The sequence below is a fragment of the Vidua chalybeata genome, chromosome 14 (assembly GCF_026979565.1).
Source record: "Vidua chalybeata isolate OUT-0048 chromosome 14, bVidCha1 merged haplotype, whole genome shotgun sequence".
NCBI lineage: Eukaryota > Metazoa > Chordata > Aves > Passeriformes > Viduidae > Vidua > Vidua chalybeata.
In genome coordinates, this window is record NC_071543.1 from 19407595 (window position 1) to 19427886 (window position 20292).

General features: G+C 48.2%; 1 protein-coding gene across 3 annotated transcripts in view; it reads left to right on the forward strand.

Moving 5' to 3' along the window:
- The window catches only part of FGF13 (fibroblast growth factor 13), a 208728-nt gene that overhangs the window by 80642 nt on the left and 107794 nt on the right, over nt 1–20292 (forward strand). Inside the window, exon 1 of one of the 3 annotated variants that reach the window (XM_053955350.1) lies at nt 11419–11459. The exons of the other annotated variants lie outside the window; for them this stretch is intronic. Coding sequence (XP_053811325.1) covers nt 11429–11459 — 31 coding nt within the window. The 5' untranslated portion in view covers nt 11419–11428. Of the gene's footprint in view, nt 1–11418; nt 11460–20292 lie in introns of those variants that run through there. 3 annotated transcript variants of the gene reach the window in all.

The following is a 20292-nucleotide window of genomic DNA, read 5'->3' on the forward strand; positions in this document are numbered from 1 at the left end:
AACCCTCCTCATCCTCAGTGTCTCTGCAAACCCTCCTCACCCTCAGTGACTCTGCAAACCCTCCTCATCCTCAGTGACTCCACAAACCCTCCTCATCCTCAGTGACTCCACAAACCCTCCTCATCCTCAGTGGTTCTGCAAACCCTCCTCACCCTCAGTGGTTCTGCAAACCCTGCTCATCCTCAGTGTCTCTGCAAACCCTCCTCATCCTCAGTGACTCTGCAAACCCTTCTCATCCTCAGTGACTCCACAAACCCTCCTCACCCTCAGTGGTTCTGCAAACCCTGCTCATCCTCAGTGACTCTGCAAACCCTCCTCATCCTCAGTGGTTCTGCAAACCCTCCTCATCCTCAGTGTCTCTGCAAACCCTTCTCATCCTCAGTGACTCCACAAACCCTCCTCATCCTCAGTGTCTCCACAAACCCTCCTCATCCTCAGTGTCTCCACAAACCCTCCTCATCCTCAGTGATTCTGGCTGCAGCTGCTCTTGGCCTTGACTTGGGCAAGCTTCCTCTCCAGGCAGAGATGTGTCACTATCACTGCCTTTAATAGCTTACTGGAAAAATATAAAGATTCAATTTTAAAATATATTTTAATTTCTTAATCTTTTATTGTGCTGGAGCTAGAAATCTCTGAGGATATAATTGGAGAAAATAGTAATTGCAGGGCTTGCTCATGCTGGTATCTTCTTCCCTTAGGTACGATATGTTATGGCAGTGTGTCTGAGGCATTATTTTAATTGGTCTGGTGCAGTCCTTCCCAAGATGAATGATTTATCTTTATTTTATTACTTCATTTCTACTTCATTACTTCATTTGCTGCCTGTCATAAAAGAGGAGACAAGGAGGCCAGTGTCTGTATGGAGGATGCAAAGGACCTGTGCCTTTTGTAAATCATCCTGATAGTGGTGCACATTTTTATGTCTGTGATCTGAGCTAGGAAGGAAATTGCTGCTCAGCTTCTGATGAAGCAGAACATAGTGTGATAGAGAAGCAGGAAAGTCCATCCTGAAAATAATGGGGACAAAAGTTGTGCAACATCAGTGTCTGTAACTTATGGGAGCGTAGGAGACAAAAAATAAAAATGGTACCTTGTTCCTGCACTCCACTTTATGTAAACTCATGCCCTAGGCAATAACAAATAATAAAAATAACAGTGAAGCAAGAAGTGCTGTACAACAAGCCACGTCTTTAGTTTTTTTTCCCTTTCCCTGTCTTGCTAAGAAGAGAGTACAGGCAAAGCACTGCTTTTCCTTTCCAGTGTCACTAAAAGCATTCCAGATTCACTGCAGTTCATTGGCCCTGCTTTCTGCATTCTAGAGCTTGAACAATTTGTGAGAGCAGTTCCTAAGTAGAATGAGGGTTTTATTCTTGGGCAGAGAAGGTCTTGGAAAGCAGAGCAGAAGGCAGAACGTGCTGTAGATCTGCTGCCTGTGGTGTTTGTCTTCCTGCTCTACACAGACCAGGTCAGGCTGCCTCCTTTCTCCTGCCATTCAGAGTCACATCTGGCATCCTCAGGGACTGCAGTTTTTCTCCTGTCAGGTGTATGGACTCTGAAAGCAACAAGAATTGGTTAGACCCTGCTCTGCCTGGTGCCAGCAGTGCTGGTGGTGTTCCAGCTGGAAAGGCTCCTGGACCAGCGGGGTCAGTCTTTCCTTCTTGTGTTATTTCTTCCAATCTTTTTTCTGCTTTTTTTCTTCTTTTGACAAAGCTGTCAAAATTCATGATGTTCTGATTCTCTCCAAGTTTGCTGTACAAGTTTAGTTTGCAGATTGAAGCATGAATTCCTTCCCCACTGTTCCTTGGTACCATTTGTGTACAAGCACCTGCAGAAGTGCCTTGGCTTACACTGCAGGCAGTGATGCTCTGTGAGTTCACAGCCGTGTGTCAGGAGCGACCTTCTGTGCTGCTGTTATCTCACTCACTGCAAGGGTTGTGATCATGCCCTGCTCAGGCACAGGCAGATCCTGGTGCCAGCAATGCTTGAGGCTGATTGTGTTTTGTGTGGCAAACTGCATCCAGAATGGAGCCAGGAGATGGCTGAGGGCTGGCAGAGAGGGGTCACACTGACATGCTGAAGGAGGAGGGAGAAGGTTCTTTTTGTATGATTCTGTGAGCTGCCAAGCAATCCCATTTGGGGGAGTTGAAGACTGGCTTAATTTCAACTCAGACATCACAGGTGGAACCTCAGAAGAGCTAAAGTGGGACTTCATAGAAGGGGAAAAACTGGCAAGTGCAAAGGGGTTAAATAATGCACAGAAACCTTGGGGCCTGACTCCCGTGTGCAGGGCACGGGCAGGAGCAGCTGTGCCCAGCTGTGGGAGCTCAGGCTGGGCAGACAGAGCATGCTGTGCACAGTCCTGCAGCCAGTCCCTCTCTGCTGGCTGGACAGACTGCTGGCTGCTGCCCAGCTGTGGCTCCACATCTGCCTGCCACGCCTGGCCCTTGGCACTGACCCTGCCTGGCCCTGGCTACACCTGGCCCTGCCCTGGCCCTTGGCACTGGCTACACCTGGCCCTTGGCACTGGCTACACCTGGCCCTTGGCACTGGCCCTGCCTGGCCCTGGCACTGACCCTGCCCTGGCCTTTGCCACTGGCTATGTCTGGCCCTGCCTGGCCCTGGTCACTGCCTGTGCCTGGCCCTGGGCACTGGCCCTGCCTGGCCCTGCCTGGCCCTGCCTGGCCCTGGGCACTGGCCCTTGGCACTGACCCTGCCTGGCCCTGCCTGGCCCTGCCTGGCCCTGGGCACTGGCCCTTGGCACTGACCCTGCCTGGCCCTGCCTGGCCCTGCCTGGCCCTGCCTGGCCCTGGGCACTGGCCCTGCCTGGCCCTGCCTGGCCCTTGGCACTGACCCTGCCTGGCCCTGGGCACTGGCCCTGCCTGGCCCTGGGCACTGGCCCTGCCTGGCCCTGCCTGGCCCTGCCTGGCCCTGCCTGGCCCTGCCTGGCCGTGCTGGGCTCCTCTCCGTGAGCTGCTCTCTGAAGCTGCAGTCCCTCTGGTCTCCCCTGCCCTGGGCTCAGCCCTGCGCTGCCCAGCCCAGGGCCAGCTGGGCTCTGGTGGCTCCCTGTGCCCTCCTGCTCGGGCTGTGTTTGGCCCCAGGTCCTGCCTGCTGCCAGCCCTTCTCCCCAGGCTCTGCAGAATGGAATCCCTGTGCTGGCAGAGCCCGGGGAGCACAGGGGCTGTGCTGAGTGTCCCCCATGGCAGCCAGGCAGGGCAGCTCCTGGCCCAGGCCCCTGTGGCATTTTGGGGTGTCCCCCTCGTCCAGGAGGTGATTTGTAGGTACATGTATGCAGCCAGGCTTTAGCACGGCCTGCACAGAACGTGGGTTTTGTGGGTTCTGTGGCCTGCTCTAGACCACATGACATTTCAGTGGCTCTTCAGGAACTTGAAATGTTGCATATTTTCCTAAAAATATGATCCTCTAATTCTTGCTGTTCTCATGGGAGCAGGATCATAGCAGCATTCCAGAAGCTCTCATTATATTTTTACAGACATTTCTATCTCCTGCTCAAGTTGTAATTGTGCCATTTCTTTTTCCTGAGAGCACTTCTGGCACGGTTTGCTGAAGGTGAACTTGCAAATCAGTAATGTCTTGGAAAAAAATCTGCCATTTACTGTACAGCAAATGCCTCGTTCAAAAGCATCTTTGGGCTTAGCGTGGGGATGACATTGCATGACTAAAGGCCTCAGCTAGCTGACCTTTAGCATCCCTCTAAAAATAGATCCCTTTCAAGGCTGGCTCTCTTTCAGTGGCAGTTGGGGTTGTGCAACGGGTCTTCATTACCTCTGGCACTTTCTCAGTGAAGCATGTGAAAAGCAGACAGGTTTGCACTGTGTGCTGCAGTAATAGTCTGCATTTCTCACTGGAGAGCCTTCTGTTACCTTATACTTTTAGAAGTCCTTAAATAAAAGAGGTATTGAACACAAAGATCAGCGCCTGTGCAGTTTAAAGATGCCCACACTTTTTTTTTTTAGTGCCAGTTAAGCTAAGTTTGACCTTTGTGGTTTGGTTCAGCTTAATAATAATTCAGATCTAATATTTTATTACCATCAGTGCTTATGGACTGTTATGACAGGATTGGGAGCCCTCAGGTTGGCACGGATTATTTAATTAACTGACTGAAGTGTGAGTTCACTTTGATGGAATTTTAACTGGGGAACTGGGGCTTCTTTCCTGTTCTTTAAGTTTTACCTAATGGATCTTAAACTAAACCAATAAATGTGTGAGACTTGGGTTTGTATCTAATGATAAAATATATCTTGTTCTTTTTTATGGCCATCTTTGCTGGGGGGGAGGTGGGGAGGAAAAAAAATCCCAACAGAACAGCAGGAGTCATACACTTGGAAAAGAAAACAAACCTTCTGCTTTTGGCTGTTTTGTAAACAGTGTATCAACAGTGATGAGAGAGTTTGGGAGTGGGAGCTGAGATTGGTGTTTGAATGTGAGTGGAAAAATCATTCCAGCCAATGTAATCCCTTTTAATTCATACTGAAAAGGATATTCTCCTCTTCCACCTTCCTCTTACCAGATTTCAAGACTGAAACAGCTTTTGGGTTTTTGGGGGCTGGTCTAGATGATCTTTAAAGGTCCCTTCCAACCCAAGCCATTCTGTGGTTTTATGACTGTCCCGTGTGACATTTTTAACTTACTGCATATCTTATGATACTTTCAGATATTGCAATAAATGCATTTGCATTGAAGGTCTCAGCACTGTAATTACAGTGGCGGGCACATACCATATTTATACTTTGTATTATTCCAATTAATGCATGGAGTGTAAAAAAATAGTCTAGAAAAGGCAATAAAAAAATGAAAACAAGAAGATATTTTTAGGAAAACGTACTTCAGTCTCACAGCAGGACTGTCTGTGTTTATCAGTCTTCTTGGGGAATTTTGGAAAGTGCTGCTCAAGTGCAGTTTGGAGCCCATGGCTGCTGTTCACATTCTGTCTCAGCAGCTGGAATTGCTGTAATTGCAATTTCCATATTGTGTCTATTCTGAATCAATTAATAGTGTTTTGTTTCAGTGGAATAGGAATCATTTTCTGCTTCCCGATGGTGCGTGCAGGAGGCGGCAGGGCTGGGGCAGGGCTGAGGCATCCCAGGGGTTTGGGGGCAGGAGCTCTCTTGGGTTTGGGTTTGGGGGCAGGAGCTCTCTTGGGTTGGGGTTTGGGGGCAGGAGCTCTCTTGGGTTCAGGTTTAGGAGCAGGAGCTCTGTTGGGTTCAGGTTATAGGGCAGGAGCTCTGTTGGGTTCAGGTTTAGGGTCAGGATCTCTGTTGGGTTCAGGTTCTGGGTCAGGAGCTCTGTTGGGTTCAGGTTTAGGGGCTGGAGCCCTGTTGGGTTTAGGGGCAGGAGCTCTGTTGGGTTGGGGTTTAGGGGCAGGAGCTCTGTTGGGTTCAGGTTTAGGGGCAGGAGCTCTGTTGGGTTGGGGTTTGGGGGCAGGAGCTCTCTTGGGTTTGGGTTTGGGGGCAGGAGCTCTCTTGGGTTTGGGTTTGGGGGCAGGAGCTCTCTTGGGTTTGGGTTTGGGGGCAGGAGCTCTCTTGGGTTTGGGGGCAGGAGCTCTGTTGGGTTGGGGTTTAGGGGCAGGAGCCCTGTTGGGTTCAGGTTTATGAGCAGGATCTCTGTTGGGTTCAGGTTCTGGGTCAGGAGCTCTGTTGGGTTCAGGTTATGGGTCAGGAGCTCTGTTGGGTTCAGGTTTGGGGGCAGGAGCTCTGTTGGGTTCAGGTTCTGGGTCAGGAGCTCTGTTGGGTTCAGGTTTAGGAGCAGGATCTCTGTTGGGTTCAGGTTATGGGTCAGGAGCTCTGTTGGGTTCAGGTTTAGGAGCAGGATCTCTGTTGGGTTCAGGTTCTGGGTCAGGAGCTCTGTTGGGTTTAGGGTCAGGATCTCTGTTGGGTTCAGGTTCTGGGTCAGGAGCCCTGTTGGGTTCTCAGAACGAGAAGCTGTGCAGGAGCAGGGCTGGGCTCAAGCCCACCGAGGGCCCTGCTGGGCTGAGCAGCCCCTCCTGCAGCCCCCCCAGACAGTGCTGATCTCTGGCAGTTCTGGTTTTCATCTCAGCCATGTGCCATGCAGCTTCATTCATTATTTTATTTATGTCTTACCACTGCATTGCTTTTCTAGCTGCAGTGAAAATTTTCTCTTCCTTCACAGATCTGTCATTGCCATTTTGGTTTTCTGGGTTTTATTTGCACGGGGAGATCCATGAAAGTCACTGGCAGTGCCATTTATATCCCCAATTCAGAAATTACATTACAGGTACACCCTGTGCCTTCATCACAGCATAGGCCAGAGAGGAGAATTTTGCCATTGCATCTTTCACTCTTTAATTATGATAGCACCTATTTAATGCATTTTTTAAAATCCTTTGTTGTTGCATTTGGCCCAATTCAGTTGCTTTTTGTGCAGACTTATTGATTAGGTTAGACAACTGCCTGCCTAACTCCAGGATCAGTCTAATTATAAGAGCAAATTTGTGAGGAAGTAATAATAACCCTTCTGCTAATGATACTCTCTGAAGATTTCTGTATTCTCTGTGTAGGGCTTGGATTTCTGAGCAGGACACCCTGAAACACCCTTCCAGTAGGAGCAGTGCAGTCAAACCTTGCTCTTGAATGTGATAACAGTGATGCATGAAAATGAGATCAGGAAAAAACAAGCAAAATCAAAGTGATAAATCACAGTGAAAAAGAACTCCCAGTGGAAAACCTGGGAGTGTTAGGACAGAAAATTAACCCTTCTTCTAACATTTGTTTTCAATTTATTCTTTCAGTCCCATTTTAGAAGTGTTTCAACTTTGCTATTGATACTTTTTGGAATATGGTTATTCTCTGTATAGTAATAAATTCCCTTTATGTCAAAAACAAGCCTAAAATAATTAAGGTGGAAGTATGTATCAAGCCAGGGGGTGACCTTCCTGAGTGACCAGCGTCTAATGCCGTCTGCTTTCTGTAAAGTGCAAATCAGTGAGGCAAAGAAAGAAGCAGATGTCGCTAGAATGACTGTAATAACAAATCGTGCAATTATGCCATGCTGTGTTCACATTTTGCTTCTTCCAGAATCAGGTCGATTTTGCATAAAAGTTATTATTTTGCCAAAACTTGTGCATCTTCTAGCTGCATTTTTTTTTTTTTTAGTACTCATTTAAGACCTGAAACTAAATTAGACATGCAAAGAGAGAAACATTTATAACAGAACTTTTTTAATTAGCCAAAAGAAACCTTGCAGCATGTTGATTATCCTGAAGTACTCTCCATTCAGAATGCTTTTTGTTTTATAAAATTGGCTGGTGGTCTGACATCTTTAAGATAAACAGATGCCCATGCTGAAGTATTTCCCTCAAGCTGAAGTGGAGCCAAGGGCTGCAGCTCACAGCAGAGCAGTGCTTCTCCCTGCCAGGCATCTCCTGCCCACCCCTCTGGATGTTCAGTTCGAATTGTACTCGTTTTCCCTGAGCTGCAGCTCTGGGGTTTGTTATGTCCTCCAGGTAAGGGAGCAGGGAACAGTCTGTGCACTCGTTATCCCCTGCCAGCCCCTTGTCCCTTGTCAGCCTGGCTCACTTAGCAGCTCCAGGCTGCTTGGCTTTTGTGCTCTGGGTGCTTCAGGTTTGTGATGAAAAGCTGTGCTTGTTGGATGATTTCTTCCCCCTGTAAGGAGGGCGTTAAAGGAGAATTTCAAGGCTTGCATAAGCAGCGAGTGCCAGTGACTTCCATCGTGTGTGCTCGTGCCTCCTCCGAGCCAGGCTTTGTCAGGCAAGAAGCTGTGGAAGGATCCAGAAAGAGCTTTTCTGAAATATGGCTGGTTTCCTTGCTCAGTTCCTGGCTCAGTTTACTGACACTCCTCTGGATGATTGCTTCCTTCCTTCCAAGTCTCAAAATAGCCTCTACTATTGCTAGAAGAAGTTAAATAAAAAGAAATAATATATAGCATTTATTAGCTGGAGCTGTGGATAGCTGCTGGCTGGTAAAGCTGCTTGGTCAGGGAGAATATCCGGGTGGAGCAGAGTCAAGCACCAGGAAAAGCCTGAGCACGGCTGGTGGGTGTGAGAAGGTGCCTGGCTGGGTTTGGGTTTCGGGTTTGGGTGCCCCAGGAGGAGCCAGGCTGCGCTGCCCGGGTGGCACTGGGGAGGTGACAGCTCCAGGACACACAGCTGCCACCCACAGCCGTGTCCCCGAGGCATTCTCAGGATGGAAATATTTGCCTGCGCAGCCTGAGGTAGAGTGTAATTGTTAGGAGGCAGAATGATGTGAGAGTGCAGAAGGACAGCTGAAATACCAATAAATCTTGATTACACCTTGTCCTCTGCTTCAGCAGAGGCTTAACTCAGTTATTTTTTAAGTAAGGTGTCAGTGTACATAGCTGTTTAGGAATGTGCTTGTGGAATGGAAGAGGGTGGGAATTGTGAAGTATGTCCTGACTTCGTGCCTCTGAAACACAAATCTGGTATTGATCGTAGCCCCAGTGCAAATCTTTGGTTACAGCTTTGTGTTTAGAAGGCTAGATAAAAAATAGATGCACTATATGTGTGTGTGTGTATTTACAGGCCTTAAAAATGTACTTTAAAAATGTGCAGTGTTAATACAGTGTCTGAATTAAGGATATAAAGTGCTTTGGTTTATTTTTTTCATCGTAACATCTTTCATCATTATGCATTCCACAGATGATCAAAGCACAGGAATGATTGCCATGGGTGGGCAATCCTGCATAATAATGCAAGATGTCACAGAACCAGAACATGGATAGACAAGGGTCAGACAGTGCCTTCCACTGAGCTGACACGGAGAATTTGCAGAACATCTCAGGGTCACAGAGCGTTGCCAGTAATGAAATACGTGTCTGTGCACAGGAATGGTGATCTGCAGGGAGAGCAGATGGGTGAAGGAAACATCCCCTGCAGAGCTGCCAGTGTTTGAACTTCAGAGCTTTTCTGCTGGCCTCTGCTGAACAGCTTACAGCAAAAACAGTCAGGCCTGCAGAGAGAAAAGCTGAAGAACCAGAGACAACTTTTTTCTTTTTTCTTTTTTTTTTCCTGTTTCTATTTAAAGGTTTTCCATAACTGAAAGCAAGGGTAACAACCCAGGTCAGACAAACTTAAATTAAGCTACTCTTTGATTTTTCTGAAGAAATCCTTTCACGGTGTCTCAGGGCACAGTAGGTAGCCTTGAACTGTTCAGTGTTTGAGCTGAGGCAAGGCAGGGAAAAGAGGAGGAGAAGTTTTAGATGGAAGAATTTTACCACGTTTCAGGAGAGGCTTTTTCCAGAACATTTGTCATTGGTCATTCTCTGTGGTTTAGGGCTGGTGTATAGTAAAATGCAGTGACCCCAGCTCAGGGAAGAAATGCTGGTGCCTGGCTCCAGATCAGGAGGCTGAAGGACAGCGTTATTAAAACTATACCATATTCCATTAATATACTATTTAAAGAGATGCTATCCTATTCTACACACTCACTTCTTACTCCCCTCTCTAACTAACTCAAACTGTGACTCTGCTGAGAGCCCAGCACAGCTGGACCCCACTGGGCACTGACCCCACACAACCTTCACCAGAATCCAGCCCAGCAATCCCTGCAGGTGAACAATCTCCACACCACATTCCACATGGGGAAACAAAGGGGCAGAGAGAAAGATTGTTTTCTCTTCTTCTCTCTCTGTGCTTCTCCTGAGAGACAGAACTGTGTCTCTCTGTCCAGAGAATGGGAATGTCACACTGGTGTGTTTGGCAGGGCTGGGCAGAGGGAGCAGGACACTGCCAGCCGTGTCCCAGGGCCAGGGTGGCATCTCCTGCTGGCTCCTGAGCAGCCCTCCCGGGCAGTGCCAGTGCTCAGGGCAGCTCTGGCAGGGCAGGGGCACTGCCTGCCCCTCTGCTGGGGAGCAGCTGGGGTTCTGTACCTGCACAGCGAGAGCTCAGGGCTTTGGGTATTGCCTGGATGAAGGGAACACTGATTGTTTCAGCTGTCCTGCAGACCCTGTGTGAGCCCAGGTGATGCTCTGAATGCTTTATGAACAGGTATCTGGGCCTGCAGCTTTGCTGAGGTGGCACGAGCAGGGACGTAGCCCTGTGCTGGTGGTGCAGGTGTGTCACCTGCAGTGTCACCTGTGCTGGTGGTGCAGGTGTGTCACCTGCAGTGTCACCTCCAGCTTCTGCAGTGTCACCTGTGCTGGTGGTGCAGGTGTGTCACCTGCAGTGTCACCTCCAGCTGCTGGCCACGAGTGTGGGGTGAGGAGCAAAGGACAGAGCAGGGTGCTGCTGCTGCCTCCTGCCCTGAGGGGAGCATTCACAGCCACTGGCAGCGGCTGTGGGAGCTGGGCTTGGGGAGTTTGTCTGGTGCATTTCCATCACTGCTTTTGTCACTGCATTCTGAAATGAGATAAAAGGGGGAAAAAATGCGTATTACAACATATTGACATGAAAATATATCATGCAGTGAACAGTGTAATTTCCTAAACTGACTTTTAAATGATGAGACACGAGTGTGTGTGTGTGTGGAGCTCAGCAGGGCAGCTCCTCTTGGTGGTGGGCAACAGCAAGCCAAGACCTGGCTGCAGATCTTGGGGCAAATAAGTTTGCAAAGGATTCACAGAGGCAGGAAAAGCTCTGCTGGGTTGGCTGAGGCAGAGATAAAACCTGAATCCACTGCTTGGAGGGCTTCAGTGGGAGGGGTTCCTCCAGCACGCCAGGCTGGTGGTGGAGCTTCCTGCGCTCCTGTGGGAGGCAATCATGGCAAATATTTTCTCTCAGGAAAGTGGAAGTAATGACATATGTCATGTGTGTACTTTTTGTTTGAGATGTGCGTGACTGTAAAGAAACAGATGGCTCCTTTAATTCTGATCATGGCATGTGGCTTCTCTGATTATGAGTCTATTATTCCTATACAGATCTTTTTAATAAATTCGTTCTGAGGGGGAAGGAAGTGAAATTACCTTGCATCAACTCATTAAAAATTGCCAGGAACAGCAATGGTTATTAGGAAGGCTGTGTCCAGTGAAGTACAAATATGTTGCCTAGAGCAGCCTGAAAAAAAACCCCAAGCCAAGAAGGCACAAATAAAATGTAAATGCCAATTGCCAGGAGGATGTTTGTACCCTTGTGTTCACAGGGAGCTGAGGCAGCCCGGGCACTTCTCCATCACACCCTGCTGAGGCTCCTCTCCATCTGCCTGGGCTGAGCTCACGAGCAGCAGAGTGGGGTGCAGCCCTGCGCCCCGGAGCCCCTCCTGCTGCTCCCACACGTTTGCAGGACACGAAGGCAGGAGAATTTGGCCTGCCTCACTTGAGCACATTCACGTTCCTCGGGCATTCCTGCTCCAGATTTTTCCAGTTGCTGCTTGCATGCACCCTGAGCGTTTATTTTTGTTAAAGCGAGCTGGACACGTGGTTTTGGCAAGTTGGACAGTGTTTGCTTTGCCATGGACGCAGCCAGCCCAGCAGTGATGGAATGGGGACAAGGTGGGAGGCCATAGCTCAAGGTAGGAGATGTGGTGCCTTTTCTTCTCCTCCTCCTGTGCCAGGGGTTAGCCCCCCCAGACCAGGGTGGCGTGGCTGCTGTGACAGGCTTTTTGCTCTGTCCTCCCTCGAGCTGTTTTCCCTTGCCTTGTGCCCACAAGGCTCTGCCAGCATCTCTTCCTGACTCCCAGTTATTTCCTTATTTCCTCACTAGCACCCCCCTGCCCTGGGATCCCCTCAGCCCTTCCTCTGCACCCCTTAGGGGTGTGCTGGAGCACTGAGGAGCTGCTGCTGTGAATCCTGTAGCACCTCTACTGCTGTGAGACAGTAATTTGATAGAGATCATTAGAACCCTGATGATCACAGGCCTTTAGTTCACTTTTTAAACATAGAAATTGGTTTGTTCTATTTCTTGTAGTGCTTCTCAGTTGCAGAGAATCCTGGATTCCAACAAAATATGTTTCCTTGTGACCTAATGAGTGTGGCACTGTAATCAGCCTCTCAGGAGTGCAGTGGGACTCCATCCGTGCTGAGTGATTCAGAGCAGTGCTAATTCCTTCAGTCTCACTGAGGAGTGAGATGTGTGAGGCTGCCGTGTTTCAAGTGCCTTTTGGACAAAATGAAGATATATCCACTTCACAGTGACAATATTTAAATAGATCCTAGCTGTCAGTGTGCAGGCTTGCTGACCTTCTGATTAATTTGAAGGCATGGTTGTACTGCATGTGATCTGCTGGTGTTTTGAGCACTGTTCCATTCTTCCAAGAGTCTCCTTCACCCTCAGGGATGACAACACAGGTGGGGAAAATTCCTCCTGAGGTCAGAGATGGAATGCTTCTCTCTAGAGTAGTTTGGAGACTGATTGGCTTGATTGTAACCTATCTTTTTAAAAACATCCTACCTGCTATCAGTCCTTCACCGTGAATTTCAGCTTTGTACTTCATTGTGCTGATACTTTCTGAATGCTGGGGCAAGTGCTGATGGTGCTGAAAGGAGGAGTTAAAAACGGAGGGAGGTGGGAAGAGGAGTTCCATTGTCCCATGGAAGGAACCCCACCCACACCGAGCTTCAGCTCCGAGTTCGATGGTGTGAGGGAGGGAGAAGGAGCATCCAGGGGGGAGCTAAAACCTTTGAGAGCTGCTGCTACAGTCTGTCTCTCTTCCTGGAAGACAAAATTGGGCAGATATGAGAGTGATGGCAGATATGGCAGGGATGGAAAATGCACATTCCCTCCATCAGGCTGGCTCCTCAGTTGGGCTCCTGGAAAACCCAGGGCAGAGCAGACACATCCATCCCCTCGGAGTGTGCATCAGTCTGTGCTCTGGGGCTCCCTGGACACTCCTAGAGGTAACTCATTGATCAAATTCCAAGCCTGGAGCACTAAAATGCCCCCAACTCTTATTCTGCTTGCTGTTTCCTAAATTTCTGCAGAGACTGGAGGAGTTTCTTCATTTGTTGCACTGAAATAAGGCTGAAGGTTGACTAAAATACTGTGTAATTGTGACCTCAGTGTCCTTCTCTTGATTTATTAATTTCCAAGTTTTAATGCCTAAAATCTCTCTGTATACATAAGGAAACCAGGAAATGTTAACCAACTTAAATTATGTGGATTTTTTTAGCCAGAGAGAAAGTGGAAGGAAAATGAAACCAAGATGTGGTCACAGTTCTAATTGACATAGACAGGAAAATCTTTAAAAGTTAGAACTGAAATTTGGCAGCAAATAGGAGCACACTGGTTTTTTAGAAAAATCCAAAGAAGATCTATTGACTTTGATAACAGAGCATTTATGGAAGGGAAGGTGGATTTTGAGAAGAACACAGGCTGCATCGTTTCAGAGCCTGTGTCTGGTGCAGCTCTCCAACACTTGATAGTCTCCCAGACAGCACAGCTTCATTGGAAGGAGTCATTTTGAGAGTGTTGTGCTTGTGGAGCTTTGGGGCCTTTGCTCCCTCTGATCTGTCTGCTGAGCTCAAGGGTGGAAAGCTCTCAAAAGGGGCTGAGGGTTTTTCTGGCTGAGAATTTCCTGCTGTCACCACCTTGGTTCCTCCTGATGCTCCCCAGAGCTGCAGAAAGCCTTGTCTGGGGTGTGGTGATGGGAACTGGGATGTGAGCCACCCCAGAGCCCTGTGCAGGTGACTCAGAGGAAGGAAGTGTGCAAATTCTCTCTGGCACCCCACTGCAGAGCTTGTTCTCTTGTAATATAGCAGTTACTAAGGAATAGATTAAGCATTCACATTATGGTAGCAAAATAAGAAAGAGATATTAATTATTTAGCAGGTTTCTCAGGAGGCCTTCTAAAAAAGAATTGAGGAAGAACTTCAGAAGTGTTTTCAGAAAGAAAGTTACTGGATGAAATTCTCCTTGCTCTTCTCTGAGCAGTCCTGTGAAAGCCAGTTCCTTCCCATGGACACATGGAAGGATCTGCCCTGGGAGGGAGGGAAGGCAGAGATGAGCCTGAGCTGGGCCAGCCCACAGGGAGGACAGAGGATGTGTTGTCCCTTCCAGCTAAAGTGAGCTTTTGTAGCTCAAATGAGAGACACTGAGGGTAGGAAAACTCTGGTTCTAGTCCCAGAACCCTCCATGCACATACCAGGTGCTTCTCCCAGCTCTGGTGGCTTGGGTATATGAGAGACAGTGGCTTGAAATGGCAGTAAATAAACAAACAAATAAATAAATGCAGTTCAACAAACTCTTCCACGGGCTGTGAGCTCAGGTAGCTCAGAGCAGGGCTGCCAGGAGGGCAGCAGCCTGCCGTGAGTGCTGGCAGTGCAGGTACCATTATTCAGTGCTGGCTGTGAACCTGACTTTGAAGGAACAGGTTTTTGTTCAGGAAACAGCAAACGTGCACAGAGATGATTCTGTTGTTTTTGTTAGGCAGTTGATTTTATTGTATAGCAGAGGGTCAGAAGTCTGCTGCATGCCTGTGTCCCTTTTATTAGGTGAACAACAGTCTTTCTTTAAGTGTGCTAAGTCCATAGAAGGTGCTTTGTATTAAGCTACTTAATTCCTCTGCTGGAGGACTCCAAATTAGTCTCACTCAAGGATTTTGAGCTTCACCTCCAGCTACTAAATGGGTTGATGTAGTTCAAGGGCCAGGCTTAATTATCCTGAGCTTGATGACTGGTACACCTGTAAGTGTCCCTCCTTAAAGGCTAAATGCTGCCTCAGTTGTCTTTGTACCTTCTTTCTAGTGTCCTTTTTTTTAATAAGCACATGAGGATTTTTATGGTTTTCCCCTGAGTGTGGGCAGCAGCCCTCTGCAGCTTTGTACACTGATGGCAGCCTGGGCTGTGTACCAAGGTCACAGGTTGGTTCTTATTATCTCAACTATGGCACATTCATAATTTGTCCTTCCTGTATTTCCTTTCCTGAATGGTTAAACTGTCCTTTCCAACAGATATAGCAGGGAGCTTATCAGTTTTATCTGTAAACTTGTGTCCTGCATGACTATCAGCGTGCTACTGTCTTTACTGAAGAATTTCCCTTCATCTAGTTAAATAATCCTTTTCTGGGTGAAGAAAGATACTCAAAATGTTACCATATTCTTGCACTTAAATGAATTTCAAAGCCTGAGCAAATCAAGGTTTTCCATTTTGCTATTTCCCTGAAGTTTTCCTGAGACAAAAGAGGCATTGGCACAGCAGGTCATCTCTGATGCTGTCTGAAAACAGGGCTGCAGTCACAGGGCTATGGATGGTGGCTGCTCTAATGAGTGCAGGTTACCTCAAATTGCTTTAATGAGCCAGTGCAGTTGTGTTAGGCTTATTGCATATCTGAATTAATGGCTTGGAAGGAAGTTTGTTAGCCTGCTTTGCTAGAAACCAAATCAAACAACAGCCTGGCATATTCTTCAATGACACGGAATAGCAGAACTGGAATTTTAATTTACCTCAGGCTGTGCGTGATCCTTTCTATTCATGAAACAACCATGTACAGCAGACAGGTGTTGAAATAACAATCCCCTGGTGAGGGTGCTGGCCCTGCACATGGAGCCACAGGTGGCCCTTCCCACCAAGGCTTTATTTTAATTGTAATGGCAGTGAGCTGAGGCCCTGGCTGAACCCACCCTGCCCCGCTCATGTCATGGTCCTGCCCCTCCTCTGTGTGTCAGGAGCCTGCTCAGGGTCCTGCTGGGCTGGAACCAGCCTGTCCTAGAGGGAAACAGCCCTGGTTTGTGTCCCACACCTGGAACCACCACAGCAAAGCCATGATTTGTGTTCCACACCACAGCAAAGCCATGATTTGTGTTCCACACCACAGCAAAGCCATGGTTTGTGTTCCACACCACAGCAAAGCCATGGTTTGTGTTCCACACCACAGCAAAGCCATGGTTTGTGTTCCACACCTGGAATCACCACAGCAAAGCCATGGTTTGTGTTCCACACCTGGAACCTCCACAGCAAAGCCATGGTTTGTGTTCCACACCACAGCAAAGCCATGGTTTGTGTTCCACACCTGGAACTCAGTGCAGTCACTCTCTGTCTGGGCTCAGGGCAAGGTTGGGACAGTTGCCCTCAGCCTGTGGGAGCTGAGGTGGAGCTGGGAACAGAAACCTCCAGGGCACGGCACAGGCAAAGGGTGGGAGCTGTTCCTGTAGGAGAGGTGCTGCCTGCCTGCTCTGGACTAGCAGTGTGAAGCTGTTCTGTGAGTAGGATGTCAGCTTTGGAGGTGCAGATGTCACACAGAAGGATGTGCTGAAAGAATTTAACAGATAAGAAGATACTTAGCAGGAGAATCAAAGCCCAAAGACACAAGTGAAGCTGGGGGAGGCAAATCTGCATTTCTACCAAATACACAAAGGAAGTAAACGTTGAAAGAATGAGATATGAGCAAAGAGTTTAATAGTCAAAGGACAAGATGCAGGGGAAGAGTAATGTGACCAAGAAACCAAACCAACCTGCAATTTTGTATGGGAAAATGAATCATGAAACTTTTGGAATTTAAGGTCAAATTAGCAAAGATTAATTTGTGTATACTAGAAAAATTACCTATCAATTGTTGGTTATGATTGCTGTCATTGAATAACTTCGGAAAGTACAACCACAAAGTCTGGTCTTACATATAAATCAATGATTGCTAAACATGATATATTGACTGAAAATGACAGATTGTGAATCACAGTTTGATTGTTTGGAGCTTAGACTTTTCTGCAAAAAGACATGATTTAAACTGTAACTTTGAGCCTGCAGTTTAATGATCTTGTGGAAAGAAATGCTATAGAAGCTGGAAAATCAGATTCAGATTTCCATCTACTGACTTTCAAGGCAGCACCATTGATAAAAGGATTTATTGTTTGCTGAAATCACATCGGGGTGATCTGCTGGCAGAGAAGGAGAGGAAACGTGAGAAATTGGCCAGGTTTTGAAACAGTGCAGGGTGACAGAGCAGATGCCACAGCACCAGGAGCAAGGCACAGAGAGCTGGACAGGGCTGAGGTAGGTGGGTGGGCACAGACACATCCACACACAGGCTTTAACTGAAGTGTTCCTCTCTGTTTGGGTATAAATGTGGCATCTCAGGAGTGCTCAATGCTAGCAGATGTTCTCCCAGGACACCATGGGGGATTTGGCTGCCTGTGAAGGAGTCTCTTGCAGGGTCAGAGGGAACAGTTGTTCACTGTGACATACATTTTAATAAGGGCCTTCATTCTTGCCAGCCTCTGCCGTGGCCCTCAGGTGAGCTGTCCTGTGTGATACCAGGGAGGGGAGGAGCAGCAGGGCCAGCAGGCCCGGGGGGAGCACACAGACATTGCCACAGGTCCAAGGGACACCAGGGGCTTTGAGCTCCAGGAGCACAGGCCAGGCCTGTGGCAGTGGAGGGGAGGATTTCTGATGGGTGTGCAGGGAGCTGATGGAGATGCACAGCTGTTAAAAAAACATTTCCCCCTTTGTTCTCACTTCCTCTGTCTCTTTCTCTGCTCCAGGACACCCCAGCTTTGCAGCTAAGCAAATGTTTTGTGACTAGAGTTTGCTTTCTTGGAAAGACTTAAAAAACAAAACCAGAGGGAGGCAGAATCTTGGGCTGGAGACTTTGCTGTTCTGTAGAAAAGCTTCACTTTGAATGGTTTCATTCTTGTGTCGAGTGTTTTCTCCCACTTATATCCTTTCTGACAACGCCTTTGTCAGATGCAGAGAGCACAAATGAAAGGAGAATAACCAAAATGATGAAGAGATGTCAAGAGTGCCAAGGACGGCAGTAAAAGTTTGCAGGTACTAATTTCACTCAGATGTGAGAGAACTGAAGGAGCTAGTGGGTGCAGGGCTGGTGCTGCCTGCAGTGGTGCCACAGGGACGTGCCCATGGCCAGGGGAGGAGGCTGGCAGAGCCCTCGGGTGGGCAGGAGGCAGCAGCAGGAGGGGCTGGGGCTGGCAGGGCAGCTCCTGGGCAGGGTGAGGGCACATGGAGCTGGGCCTGGCAGTCTGAAGGAATGAACAGTCCCCAGACCCTGAAGGGAACTTGTGCTGTTCTGCCCTCCTCCCGTGGCTGCTGAGGGGGGGTTCAAAGCAGGAGCAAGCTCCCATCTCGTGGGCATTGCCAGTCAGCTGCTGAACAATAACTCCCTGCCAGTGCCAGCCCAGATCCTCCCCAGGAGCTGCATCAGTTCCCACAGCTCTCACATCTTGCTCTTAATAATCCATTTGCTCCTGTAATTGCTTTGCAGAGCTCTCGTGGCATCCAGGGAGTGCATCTTGAGCACAGACCTTAGCACCTGAGCTGCACCCGGGCTGGCTGGGGATAGGTACCAACACCTGCCTTTCACCTGGCTGGTCAAACGGTGCAGAAAGCAGAATGCAAATGGGATCCAGACTGCCCCTCTGTTCCTGCTGTGCAGGGGCAAGCTGGTTGTGTCTTATTAATACTCTAGTGATCTCTGTTTCAATAATGAAATTGTTGGAAGATGACAAGGAGTAGATCTGCCCCTGTCCCCTGTCCCCTGTCCCCAGCACAGCAGCACTGCAGGCTGGCTGCCTTCCACAGCAGATGGGGCTGAACTCCTCCAGAGAAAACATCCAGAGGGGCCAGACACGCTGCTCTCAGCTCTGACATCTTCAGCCTGCCATAGATGCCGAGCCTGCTTCGCCCAACGTGATTATCTCTCCCTCTGTCAAGGAGGCAGATGCCTCAGCTAGGAAACATCATCCCCAGCCTGTCAGCTGGATTCTATAAATGGAAATAGGTCTGTAAAAGCCAAAAATTATATTTAGTTGCAGCTATGGGTGGGAGGAAAAAAGAAGAAGAAAAATAATAAATAAAGGCCGAACCCTTCAGAAATGGAACAAAGGAAGAACAAAGCACTTAGGCTGGCCCTAATCATCTGCAAATGCTCATGCAGTCATTAAATGTAGACTGCACAGATAAGTTACTCTTCTGTCACTCCTTTTATCTCTACCTGGAGCATTCACTTGCCAGTCAGGTTTCTGTGTACAAGCCATAAATATTCAGCTTTTTCTGGAATAGTTTTTACCCAGTGTTTGCTTGTTTTCATCTAAGCTCTCCACATGCCAGCAGCAGCAACAATAAGATGCTGTGAGCTGGCGGTGTGCATTTAGGGGAATTAGCCTTGGATAGCCTGCAAGAGCCTTATCTGACCAGGTCTTAATAGCCCTGTGAGGAAGAGTGAGCCAAAACCAAAACTAAAATCTGGCTGGTTTAGGTATGAAGGAGGTGTGCACGTCCTGCAGTCAGTGCTGGGGACAGCTCCCGTGTGCTGTGCCCTGGGACTGGGTGGGTGGCCAGCAGGGATGGGCTCTGTGCTCAGCTGTGTGAGCTGGGAGTGCTGAGTGAGCAGCTCCTCTGCCTCTTCTGGGCCCACTCAGGAGAACTGGGGTTTGCATTTTACTGCTCTTTCACTGACAGCAGCCTTGGGCTGCCCAGAAACCGTGGGCTTGCCTGGTTATTGCAGCTTGAGAGAAAAAGAGTTCTTTTGAGTTTTTACTTCTCTAGAAACCGACAAAATTGTTCTTGGGCAACTCCCACTCCCCATTTTGTTGTTGGCTGAGTATCTTCATGGGAAATAAATGGGAAATTGGCCATTTTGTAGTGCAGTTTTGTGCAGTGCTGTAGGAGTGTGGGCACAGCAGTCTGCCTGCAGTGTGAGCCTCAGGGGCACAGCAAGGTGACAGAAACGCTCAGAATGTTCCCTTGACTTTGTGCTGGAGCATCTGTGTTGGATCCCTGGGAGGGGGGAGGTTGTGCAGCCCTTTGTGCTGGTCAGCTGCTCCTTTTGTGAGAGACAGGTGTGCTTGCACGGGGCTCTGAGATCAGGCTGAAGTGCTGCTGATCTCCTGGGGCTGTGCAGAGCCAGCCAGAGCCGGGCATGGGGCAGCTTTGCTTTGCTTTGCTTTGCTTTGCTTTGCTTTGCTTTGGTTTTGTTTGGTTTGCTTTGGTTTGGTTTTGTTTGGTTTGCTTTGGTTTGGTTTTGTTTGGTTTGCTTTGGTTTGGTTTGCTTTGGTTTTGTTTGGTTTGGTTTGCTTTGCTTTGCTTTGCTTTGCTTTGCTTTGCTTTGCTTTGGTTTGGTTTTGTTTGGTTTGGTTTGCTTTGCTTTGCTTTGCTTTGCTTTGCTTTGCTTTGCTTTGGTTTTGTTTGGTTTGGTTTTGTTTGGTTTGGTTTGGTTTGCTTTGGTTTTGTTTGGTTTTGTTTGGTTTGCTTTGCTTTGCTTTGCTTTTGTTTGGTTTGCTTTTGCTTTGGTTTTGTTTGGTTTGGTTTGGTGTGGTTTGCTTTGCTTTGCTTTGCTTTGGTTTTGTTTGGTTTGGTTTGGTTTGCTTTGCTTTGCTTTGCTTTGCTTTGCTTTTGTTTGGTTTGCTTTTGGTGTGGTTTGCTTTGGTTTTGTTTGCTTTGCTTTGCTTTGTCCCCGTT